At 43.2% G+C, this 12,442-nt stretch overlaps 1 protein-coding gene across 2 annotated transcripts in view; it reads right to left on the bottom strand.

The window, feature by feature from the left end:
* Positions 1–12,186, bottom strand: part of GALNT7 (polypeptide N-acetylgalactosaminyltransferase 7) — a 70,881-nt gene extending 58,695 nt beyond the window's left edge. The window contains exon 1 of one of the 2 annotated variants that reach the window (XM_038178954.2): positions 11,847–12,186. In XM_038178954.2, coding sequence (XP_038034882.1) covers positions 11,847–11,966 — 120 coding nt within the window. In that variant the 5' untranslated portion in view covers positions 11,967–12,186. The remainder of the gene's footprint in view (positions 1–11,846) is intronic. The other variant, XM_038178955.2, reaches the window with a different exon arrangement.
* Between the last annotated feature and the right edge of the window lie 256 nt (positions 12,187–12,442).

Raw genomic sequence — 12,442 nt, forward strand, 5'->3', positions numbered from 1 at the left:
TAGCAAGTATTTTCTCAATCTTGTATTCAATCTTCTACACCACTACAGCTAGATAAGAAATGGTATTAAGGAACATGCCAATTTAGTGCTGGCCACATTCTCTCAGTCTAGGGGAAATAAATAAATAAAAATAACTAAATAAATAAAAATCTAAAAACAAAACATATATAAACGTGACAAAAAAAAAAGACAACCCGGGTTTTACTTAAAAAAAAAAAAAAAAAAAAAAAGGTTTCAAGCAATTCTATACACATTGAACTTTTAATGATATAAAAACCAGCTGAGAAAAACAAATTGTTGTTGTCATGTTGACATGTAATCTCTAATTCACACATAATATCCAGTAACGTAAGATGGTGTTTGTTTGTACAAAGGGAAAGGAACAGTGCAAAGCTTGCTGTGCATTGGGATAAAGCCAGCATTGGTTATAAAAAATTGGAGCTACCATAATCGGCTCTTTTTTGTACACTTTAAGGTTTCTGAGTTCTACATCCCATGCAGTACAGAAACAGTCAAGCAACAATAATGCCTGACAAAATTAACAAGTGCACTCAGGGGAAAAATGGACTTCTTAGTAGAAAGTTGTGGGGGCTTGGTGCTAGAACCTATCAGGACTCTTAGAGTATGTACAGCTTTGAAGACTTCCACTTGTGAAGCTATTGTCAACTACATACAACTACAGACACGAATATTTAACTAATTCAGCCACAAGACACAGATCCTGTACTTGAAACCTTAACTTTCTCTTAAGTAAAACTGGGCTTAAAAACAAACGCCTATACAGTTTAGTAAATATGTAAAAGTATTGTGCTCTGGACTAATGAAATTTCAGGTTTGGGAATGAAAAAAGGAAGATAAGATAAATTTACTTCATATACTTGAAACCATTCTCCCTGATGAACATTTTAAGGTATCAGAGTCAAGACTCTTTGGCTAAGACACTAAAATTAATTTTAAAACATTGACCTAAAAAGTATAACAAATTCTGTTCGGAACGTCACGTCATGGTAATGTTAAAAAGTACATTATGGCTGTTAGATACACCAAATTAATAGATAAAAGTTCTGTTTCTTAGGAATTAATAGCTGTGAATCATTCCTGAAAATCAGGATTGCTGGGATTAACCTGCAAATGGTATTTAACAAATTCTCAATACAGATTAAATTCTTGCAAATATTGTGCAAGATGAAACCTGTTCAAAAACCTGTTCGAGCCATCTCTCTCCTTTCCAGTAACAGCAACTGGCCGAGTCTATCAGTGGGAACTTTGGTGCTTGGCATTTAAGGGTGTAAAGACTTCTGTAATCCTAGACTTGAGTTGTAGAGCTCATAAAGAAACAGTTTTATTCATAAAAGTGGTAGTTTTATATCCTGTTAATAATAATTTTATATACCTGTTAAAAAATCTGTTAGAAGATGGACTGTCCAAGCTACTACAGAGGATTAAAAACCGAGAGAACTATTCTAATCATTTATCTTTCTTCTAATTTATCTATTGTTCTAATCATTTATCTTTCTTCTTAACTTCCAGATATTCTTACCACCTTAGTGCAAACCAAGAAAACTCTTAAGTTGCTGAACAGTGTGTCCTGAGAGGAAGCCCAATTAACTCCCCAAATCCCCACAAAGAATCAACAAGGAAAATAAAATTGGCTAGGGGAAAAGAAAAATAAAAAATTAAGCGAGGTACTCATCCATCATCTGAGGATGAGATTGGAATAAGAACCTGGACCAGCAAAGGTCAATGCACCTCATTACACCAACACGAACTTGTGCTGGCTGCAGTCAATCAACGATCAATATCAAGCTTCCTAGTGAGGATCTCATCATACCTTATTCACCCGATGTGATCATACAGGACTGTTTTCAAATAGTTATTTTCTTTAAAGAAAAAGATATCTTCTCAGTTTCTGGAAATATGAGATTATGTTAAGACCTGAAAATCAGCACCTCATGCCCTACTGTTACTCTGAGAACAGCGCCTGCTTAGCTGACAGTAGCTAAGTACCTCTGCCCGTGTGCAGTCTCAATGGGCATTTCCTCACAGACACGTATTCAAGTCATCTTCAGCTCATAAATTAGGCACCACAGAGAAATATGACCAAAATAACCACCTTCCAAAGAGGCAGTAAGCGTCACTCACAATGCTCAACTACAAGATCTAGGCATGTGGGAATCAGAGAAAGGGGACGTGGGACAGATAAAACGTGCTCAAGGACAGCAAATTTCAAAGAATCCTCATTATTTTTAAGTAGGCCAACCCCCAGGACATATCCATTTCATCCAGAAAAATTAATCCAGTCTGCTCCCTGCCATCCTCTTTTTTCCCAGGGACCCTCAGGCATACACAAAGATTAAAGGCTACATGAACTATCCTGGCAGGCTGTTCCCTTTTATCAGAACAGCTTGACAACTCCCCTGTCATCACGAGTCTTGGTGGAAGATAACAGTGGGAACAAAATTTGGCAACTACCTGAGAGGTGACTTCTTACGTAGTAGCCATGGAAAAGGCAAGACTGCTCACTAAGATAACAACGCTGTGTCTTACAGATTCCCCCCTTTGTTTCTCCGCATGAAATAATGGCTCTGGTATCAACACTCCGGATTCCTACTCAAGGGTCTCATCATACTTTGCCAAAGTAACCACAGTAACCACCTGCCCCAGGTTTGACAAAGCCTTCTCCCAGTCTGGACTGCAGAGCTGCCCTCCTACAGGATGTTTTCTCCACTGGTGATCCTGAAGGCGGAGCTCACGACAGGACCTGCTCAAAGAGGTTCATAGCTTCACTGTCAAGTCAACATTCTTTCTCAGCCCGACTTTTCTTATCCTGTTTGCATTATTGAAACATAAGCAAGTCTTCAAGACAAACGTTTTAGATTGGTATTTGAAGACAGGGAGGGACAGAAGACACAAGATGACTTCATCTCTTAAACATCTTGGTCACTCAAATGCAGTCTTACTTGAGAGGCCCAGAGGCATGGCTGGAATACCTGACAGAGGGTGTAGCTCACGATCACTTTACACAGCAAGTAAAAGTCTGGAGTAAAACAGATACTGGAGTATCTTACACTGAGAGAAGTATCAGCATTTGGAGCTGATGATCTCCGAGAAGAGATGCAGGAGGCAGTGCAAGATTCATCTGCATTATTACCGTGAGCCAAGGCACAGGAAACCCACACACCATCCGTCCTTTTGCTCCTGAGAACTGCTGGCTAAACACTTTCTGATCGGAGGCAGTGATTGCCTGCACATACACAATTAGAATACAGACTACCACAAAAAGCTGTTCTTCCCTTAAAACAAGCAAACCAAAACCCCTCCTCCTACCCTTTTCCACCTTGGCAGATCAATGAAATATTGTTCTTTTTAAGCTAATCTCTAGTGAAGGTCTTGGTTCTGCCTAGGAGGAAGATATTTCATAGAGGAAAGGAAAAGAAAGGTGCAAAGCATGGAAGAGGTGAGGAAAAAGAGCAACATATTTCATAGCTGCTGCTTAAAGCTTCTCAGAAGGCTTTGGCATATTAGAATAACAGTGTGGGAGATGAATTACCAAAAGCAGAGCAGGTGAAACAATCTAAGATGCATGATAAATGCACATTGACACATGCATGGCTTATAAAAGACATATATACAAGCCTTGAAGAGCTGACTTCAAGGCTTCATTTAAGTGAAAGCATAGCAAATCATGTTTCAAGACTGAAGGATGCAGAGAACAATTTATTTTCATTGAAGAACATATCTCAATATTGTCTTTCTTGTTATTCCTTCGTTGATAGGAAGAATAGAAAGCTCATGGCATTTCAGTTGCAGACAGCTGTAAGAGGTGGCTTGGTTTCTTCCTTCTTTCTGTTTTGAAATGTCATTAGATGATGCATTTGTTAACAAATTAACTTAATAAAACAATAAATACCTCTTTGTTTGACTTATCAAGAATTCTTATTAACTAGCTCAAAATAAAGACGCTGTTTAAATATTTCAAGCCCATAAAGGCAGGAATTGAGCAATAAAATGGGAGTCCTGCTGTGTTTCATCCCTATTGAAAAGCTATTCATTGTTTTTTAGCCATCCTTCACAAAAGGAAATCTTTTATGGCAGGTTAAAACCAAAGCAAATTTTAATCCCCGAGTTGAGACTAAAATGTTCAACTATGAAAAAACAATATTCAATTTCAGTAAAAATCTTGCATTTTTTTTTCTAAAGCACATTATTTAACATAATACTTTGTCTTTTTAAATCAACCAACTATATTAACTCCATTCAGAATAGTTATTGCTAAGCCATTTTCATTGCCTTTTTTTTTTTTTTTTTTTTAAGACAACAAAACAAATAAGAAATTTTGTGGGCAGAGCACCATCTGCTTATGCTTTAATTTCATTAACAGTTATATTTTGAGACCTTTAACTGTAAAGAAATTTTCCAAATGTGAACCAGTATACTGATTTTACTTTACACCTTCTTGCAATCCCCTCCTGCTGCTCAGAGGTGTACCACACATCAGTGCTGGTTGCTGCTATTTGCAACTTAGCATTCCACAAGGAAATCAAAAGAAAATAAGCTGCAGCTTCAGAAAGCCAGAGCAATATGAAACAAAAACAAAAACAAAACATTACTGGAGTCAGTGATTAGAATGAAGGATTCAAGAAAAGGTAGTAAGAGAGAAACCTGAAAGAAATGCAATTAATATAACATGGAAAAAAACCTACTGATTTGTTCTGTGAGTTGCAAGAAAGCATGGTTACACAAGGAGAAATAAAAAGCCTTCAAAATGATAAGAAGTCTACTAGCCTGGGGCAACAGAATTTAAAAAATAAAAGAAATGAAAACAGAATTTAAAAAATAAAAGAAATGAAAACGGCAAGCTGGGTAGGGACACTAATATTTTTCTATCCTTAGCGGTGGTGGGAGTGAAAAGTCTCAGCTTTTCTTTCCTCAGGTATTCCTGCTTAATACAGTCCTTTTTTGAGCATCATCTTCATTTCAAAAAAGTAACCATTTTTGTTTTCTACATAAAGTTTATACCTACCCAGGTAAGAATAGTATTGTTACTCCAATGTGGAAATAAAATGGGAAGTCAGTAGGTTTTCAGACAATAGGAATTCTGTTCTATAAAATGAATCTCTAGAAAATCACCAACCTATTCCACAAACAGCTTGCTGCAAGCAAGGAATTTTTTCTCTTTTTTTTTTTTTCCCCAAAAAATTCAGACCTACCAATTCAAATGAGCTATCAAATGACTAAGCAAACATTTTAAAACCATTTAACCACATATATGAAGAACACAATAAGGATTACTACTTGAAAACAAAGGGTGAATAAAAATATTCCCCTTCTCCTCTACCTGGTTTACAATTACCAACAAGAAAAGTGCCCTTCTCCACAAAAGCACATACTTTGCCAGCGAGCTCTTTCAGGAAAGAGCCGACAATTAAATGAATAAACCCCAAACCAGAAACCTGCTCTAAAGCACAAGCCCAACTTTTGGGTTAAGTTTTTCAGAAGTCTACTCCTGAAAGTTCTGAATGCCCCAAAATCCAAGCCTGAACAGCACCACAGGTCGCAGAAATGCACATTGCTGGCTGCTTACTGCTTCCGTTTGTTGGACCATACTGGCAACATCCTGCTTTCTGCACACAGTGGAGCATTCCTATTAGTCATAGTGGGAAAATACCTCATTTGCCAACACAGTGCCAAAATGTAGAGCACTGCAGGGCGGAGGTGGACTGTTAAAGGCAGATTCGAGCAAGATAAATTCCCCTTAATTCACAAAAAGATTAAAGAAAACTGATGGAGGAGGCGGCCTTTTAAGCAGCATGTTTCTATTTTTAAACTAATCGTTCACAGCAGACGTTTGTTTTCCATACTTATGGAGGAAATCTAGTAATTAAATGTAACTGCTACCAGACTTGGAATCCTTCTCTCAGTTTATATGGCCTATTTTCTGTGAAAAGCATCCACCCCCCTCCAAGGTAGAAGTCAAACCTATTAATGTAACAGCTTATCCTGCCCTATTTCCACTTGGCAGTCTCCCGTAATGCTGATTTAATATCTGACAAAAATAGGACAAAGATACTGTCATTTTTCATTAGGGAATGCCAGCTCAGTACAAGCAATTTTAACTCTACTGAGCTCGAGCTGGAGCAGGTTCATGCTGCTTTGCCATGTGATGAAAAACCCACGCACACACTTCTGCATGTGGTATGCTGCTCTCCAGGCTGACATCCTGATGACCCACTGGGCCTTTTCTGATAGCTAAACTTATTTCTACTGCTTTAGCTTAGCCATCACCTCTCAATTCAATAAATCAGAACAGAGTTAGCAGTTACCTAGATTTTCACACCTTTCAAAGTAAGGACTTTATTGCACTCTATTTTTAATGCCCCATTCCGCAGCCACTAAGCAGCTCCAACTGCCACATCTATTATCACTTGTTTTCCAAAAACAACCCATCAAACCCGTTGTGTAGATTCTTCCTTCCCAACTTTTGTGGTCTTACTCATGGTTTCTTTCTCAGATACAGCATTAGAGGAATAGTTTTAGTCCAAAGTTCCCTAAGTGAACACAACCACCAAGCTTTTTGTTGCACAAACTTACCTAAGAGAACAGAGCCACTTTTTATCCCATGCTGCAGATGTTGCCAAAGGCTCCCTGGACAATCTAGAAATCTTTCCCCAGCAGTGGGATTCTTAAAAAGCAAACATCAGCCTTAACATCTTTCATTTTTCTGCTGTTCAGTTATTTAATTTACATTAATCACAAATGGTAATACTTGGGGCTAGAACAGGACAACGGGAATCTCGTCATATACATATAAAACGGTGCTAAAGTGCTCCCTACAGAAGAGTAGGTTTTTACATAATTAATAGCCCTGAGATAATGAGTTATTTACTTAACTTATTGCTAATGATTTTTATGATGGAAAAGTTCAAGAAAGTTTTAATACAATCTATGTATATATACACAAATTGGAGGAATTATTTAAGGCTTTTTTCATTTCTTCACATTATTCAGGAAACCACTCTGTGGTCACTTATTCTGTAACATAACTGGAAGCATTTGACAAAAGACTTCATTTTTAATAAGACAGGCATTGGGTTTTTTACACTCTCCCAAGGGTGACAGATTTTTACAAGCTTTTTCAAAGCCAGTTTAGATGAAAGCACACATTAAAAACATTAACATTTAATATCTCAAAACATTTTGCCTATTACTGTCACTAGCAACACGAAAGATTACTGTAATAAACCAGGGGGCAGAGAGGGGGGAGTGATGTTTACTTGCTAGAACAGCAACACTCCAGCTACAGCAAGCTCTCTGCCTCCCTGCGTGCAAATTTCAAACAAGCATTGGTGAGTTTCTACAAATTCTACAAATTTCCCAATGTATTCACTTCTGCTGAGCATCAGGCAAGAAGCAGTGACTCGCTGGAGCTTTGATCATGAGAGGAGGAAAGCCTAGGTCCGGCCCCGTGTCCCAAGGGAGCTCTGGCACAGAAAGCAACTGAAAGCACTGAGCTTTCAGATATCACAGGAGCGGCAGCACCAATGCAGTGCTCCTTGCCTCAAGGTCTCACCCAGCTACAGGAAAGCAAAACAGTAAATAAAAGTGATCACAAATATAGTTAACCACAGTTAGCAATTGTAGAGAGACAACCTCACTGCTTGACTGCTTGCTTGCCATGATGACCACACTCACATTTCTTATCTTAGGCTTGAATCCCTTCACAACACAACACCACTGCTCCCATTGCATCAGATTTATCACCTTATTCCAGGCTCGGCTCCTGCCTTCCCTCCAGTAATGACATCAACTTCAAATTCCCCAATTCTCTGTTTCTCTTCCAAGCCCATTTGCTTTTACTCCTTAAGGGAAAGCAGCAAATTTCTGCTGGGACCTCCACTGCGAAGAATCTAATTTAAACCACAATAACACTTCAAGTTCAGCCTGCAACTTGTCATTAAGTCCTCAGTGACAATCCAGCCAAGGCATACAGGAAATTAGTGGTCTTTAAAGTTAGGGAAAGGGGGTGTGACGAGAAAAGTCAAAAAAATTCCATTTGCCTTTTGTTTCTTCCTAACTCCTCCAAATCATAAATCCTCCACTTTCCAGTGGCCACATGAGATCTGTAGCATTTAGCCACCAGGTAGCTGGCTGCGAGCTGTTCTCTGAGCCAAAGGATGCACCAGAACAGCACCTGGACCAGGACCTTTCCCGAACTGGGGGCCCCGCTCCTCCTTTAGGACAGGTGGCAGCAAGGAGAGCTGACTGACCCCTACACGGGTGCCCAGGGGTGGATGACTAGGAGCCCACCAGCGGCGGGGATACAAGTAGCTATCAGCTAGTGGAGGCTGGGGAACATCGCTAGTATTATAGTGTCTCGGAAGGACTAGCTTTCCAGATAGGAGGTTATGCAGCACATGCTGAGATTTCGTCAGGAATGTTTTCCTCACTGCACATGGGAAGTGGTCAGAACATGGCATTTGTTTTATGATTTTTGCTGTCTCAGCACCACATTTCTGACCTGAGCAAAGTCAGCCACATATTTCCATCAAATCTTTTATGAGCTTCCTAAGCCACGGATGATAAAACATGCTGGACACTCTCTCTTTCTTACTTTCCTTCACAGGGACAAACAAATAGGGTCATCTCCATGACCTCCATGCAGTGGTCCAGCAAAGACCAGAAACCATAGGAGACCACTAATTACACTGCATCACATAAACTGTGAGCATGCAAAGTTGTGCTCCAAGCTTTGCCTCAAGTAGGCTAAATCGATCTTAAAAAAAAATAAAATAAATTACACATTTAATTAAAAGCTTCTGCATAGTAATTCAATCACTTTAACTCTTTGTAATTGGTCTGATTTAGAGAGTTAAAGTTGACCTATACTAAGCTTATGTAAGGCTCCTTCCAGATATGCTGCTTTCAACTTCTCAGCCGTGAATCTTTCTTTACCTTTTCAGTCCATTGGCTCTGCCTGCTGTACTCCTGCTTCTATTCTCTCCTTGACAAAACCAGATTTTAAGGCTGTACCTCCGAGGCTGATCATTAGCAACATATCTCACTTGAGACCTGCAAGCACCATAGCTGGGATCCCTACAGCAATCTTCTTACAATGAATGGCCTCAATCATCTCCTGCTGGCTCCAAAACCACCATCCCTTGATTGAGAAGAGCACAAACTCTTAGAAAACATCCCAAAGACCCCACAATGTGTACATAATAATCTAACCAAAGATTTTGTCTAATCTTTTCTTGCAGCTATAAACAAGAATGCATGCATCCCTACTTAAATCTTGGGTACCTTTTTTAATCCTTGTTATCAGATAACCAATGTCTTTACTTACACAAAAACAGATATTTACTTCACCTCTCCCTCTGGATCCTGCAAACATTTTTTTCTCGAATGCATCTTGCAGAAACAAAGCTCTACAGGCTGATTATCTGGAAAAGTGTATTGTTTCCTCAAGTTCCAAATACGCTTTCAATAGCAGTGAATACATCAATCTGTGGTAGTCTTCTACCAGAAGGGAAAAAGAAATGCCTTATCTCCACCTTTCTGTATTACTGTTATTAATTGTGCTCTCTCATTTCCTTCCTAAATAGTCGCTTCTCCACTTTCATTTTTCCTTTGGAAACTCTGCACCTCAAGTCATGTCAGTTCTCTAAAAGACCACTGAATTCTTTTAAGATCAGCAGGGGAAAAAAAAAAAAAAAAAAAAAAAAAAAAAAAAAGATATTTGAAGGTAGAATGCACTGTTTTGTTTTGTTTTTTAAAAAGGTACATAGTTACAGAACTACTCTAAAATCTTCAATATTATTGCCTATCCTATCCCCATCAGCTGCTATATGCTATAAGCAGGAAAAGATTCACGCTTGTGAAGATAAAAAGAACAAGGCAGAAGAACTCTTCAGCTTTGTTTCTTTAATGCCTGGGTGTTATTAAAGTTATGCTCCAGGCTGTGCCCGGGCTTACAGTGCAGAGAAGGAAAGGTACTGCCCAAGGTTAGCTATAAAAGTTAAATTGTTGGCTAGACCTTTCAGGAGGAGGGTGTTGTACAGAAGGAAGAATTATTCTGTTATCTGCAGCCACCAGCAGAGCAAATACACGTGTTGGCATGACTGAGCAGAACACAGGCCACATGCCCCACAGTGCTGGGCCCTATTACACCCCTACCTGCAGAAAGTAGGCACTGTACCAAGGCACAGCCCATCCCCAGGTGCTACAGGGAGCATCCCCGAGTCCTGGGGCAGGCAGCCTTTTCCTACCAAGCAGTGGGCTTGGAGGTGTCCCGGCATTTCCCCAAAACATGCCAAGGCACAGCCAGCAGTGGGCACAGCCACCGCTTACACACTGCTTTTTCGCTAAAATCTGTTACCTGGGATGCTGCTCAGGAGACAAGCAGTCCAAAGCAAAACGCCAGTTTAGAAATGACACCACCATTTCCTAGAAAACGACGATAAAATGTGTTGTTCTCTCTCACATATATCACGGCATGGTGATAAGTAAACGGCTGATCTCGCTAATGAACCACATGTTCTGTTTAGATTTCTCTTTGACAGTGTTTACTTAAGAAAATTATATTTGCTCCCAACAAAGGCTGAATTATTTCCTGAGGTGGCTATCACAGATATTTCTTCCTCCAGCCCAGACGTAGGTAATCAAGACAGAGCACTGCTTTGTCAGGGACAGGCTGCAAAAACTCTTCCCACTCATTTATCGCCACACATTCATGTGAGAAGGGATTTCCACATTGGAACTGACATGTCAACAGAGCTTGATACAAGGTTTCAGCTCAAAACTATCCTTCAGGCTGGTGGGAAGGGGTAACCTGAGTCAGTGTAGCACTCATAGAAATCCCCATTGTGCTGGGAGTGCAATACCTCAGCAGGGGCTCCTGGGGCAGCCACCTAAGGGCGGGCACTGCAAGGCCATGCTGCTCATCCTGCTCGCCCCAAGGATGCCCACTGGCAGGTCTGTTTCTCCTTCCTACGCAGGATGAGTAATTCAACCGCTTTTGATGTGAAATGTTTATTTCTTGACATTTTCCCGGGAGATATGGAAGCAACAGTTATGAAGAATTCTCCGTACACAGAGAAGCCCGCGTTGTGCCGAGAAGAGCAGATTACGGGAACTCCAACACTTAATAAACTGTGTATCTCAAGAAAAAACCCACCACGGCCTATTATCTCAGCAGTAACTGCCAAGATACAGCAGACTGAGAGAGCTTCAGAAGACAGAGCGTCTGCCGAAGGAGCCCAAAGTCATTTTCGGTGTTGAAAAGCGAGAATGATGCCAGCTCGCTCGCCTCGCCGATGAGTCAAAACAGCCCACCGGAGAGGACCGAGCGTACGAGCAGGGCGCAAGACCTCTCCCCCCATCGCTAGGCGATGCTGTGACTTTTCCAAGCCCTGCCGACGATCCCGCTTCGCGCAGAGCTCCCCGGGGCCCGGCGCACCCCGGGGCTCCCAGACACCGGGGCTCGGGGGCAGCCCCCTCCCGGGGCACCGCCGTCCAGGGAAGGGGCCGCGGCCCCGGAGACCCGGGCTAGCTCCGGCCGCCCCCGGCGACACGGGGCGGAGCGGGGACCCTCCGGGCGGTGGCGCGGGGCCCATCCGGAGCGCGGCGCCCCCCGGGCCCCCTCCGAGCCCCCCTTCCCGGCGGCGTTGGGCCGCGGCGCAGCGCCTCCCGTGCGGATGCGGGGCCGGCCGGGGCTGTCCCCGCCGCTCCCCGTGTCGGGCCTGCAGGCCGCGGCCCCGGCGGCCGCCCCCCGTTATCCCCGGGCTGGCCCCGCGGCATCCCGCCCGCCGCCCCCATCCCGCCCGGCGCCGCCGCCGCCGCGCACTCACCCGTCCCGGGGGAGCCGGTTCCTCGGCGCGGGGCGACAGCGAGGACCAGAGCAGCAGCAGCCCCAAGAAGCTGCCCGCCAGCAGCACGGCGCGCAGCAGGAAGCCCAGCTTCAGCCGCATCCTCCCGCCCGCCCGCCCTCTGCCTCCCGCCGCCGCGCTCCGCCGGCCTTCCGCCCCCCGCCCGGCTCGGCACGGCTCGGCTCGGCACGGCCCCGCCGCCTCCCCGCTCCTCGCCCGCCGCTGCACGTACAAACTTTTTTTTCCTCCCCCCTTCTTTTTCTTTTTTTTTTTTTCTTTTTTTTTTTTTTTTTAAATCTTTTTTTTCCCTCCTCCTCGCTTTCCTTTTCCCCTCCTCCCCGTTAGCTGCCTGCCTCCCTCCTTCCCTCCCTCCTCGCCGGGGCGAGGCGAGCAGGAAGGGGCGGCGGCGGCAGCGGGCGCCGCGGTTCCACGTGGCCGCCCCGCACCGAGCCCCGCACCGGCACCGAGCCCCCAGCCTGGGGGGAGGCCCCCGCTGCACCTGCCGCAGCCCCGGGCTCCACCGCGCCCCCGCTTCCCCCCCGCAAAACGAAAGGGGAAGGGACCCCAGAGCTCTCCGA

This window comes from Anas platyrhynchos, chromosome 4 (assembly GCF_047663525.1).
Source record: "Anas platyrhynchos isolate ZD024472 breed Pekin duck chromosome 4, IASCAAS_PekinDuck_T2T, whole genome shotgun sequence".
NCBI classification, from domain to species: Eukaryota; Metazoa; Chordata; class Aves; order Anseriformes; family Anatidae; genus Anas; species Anas platyrhynchos.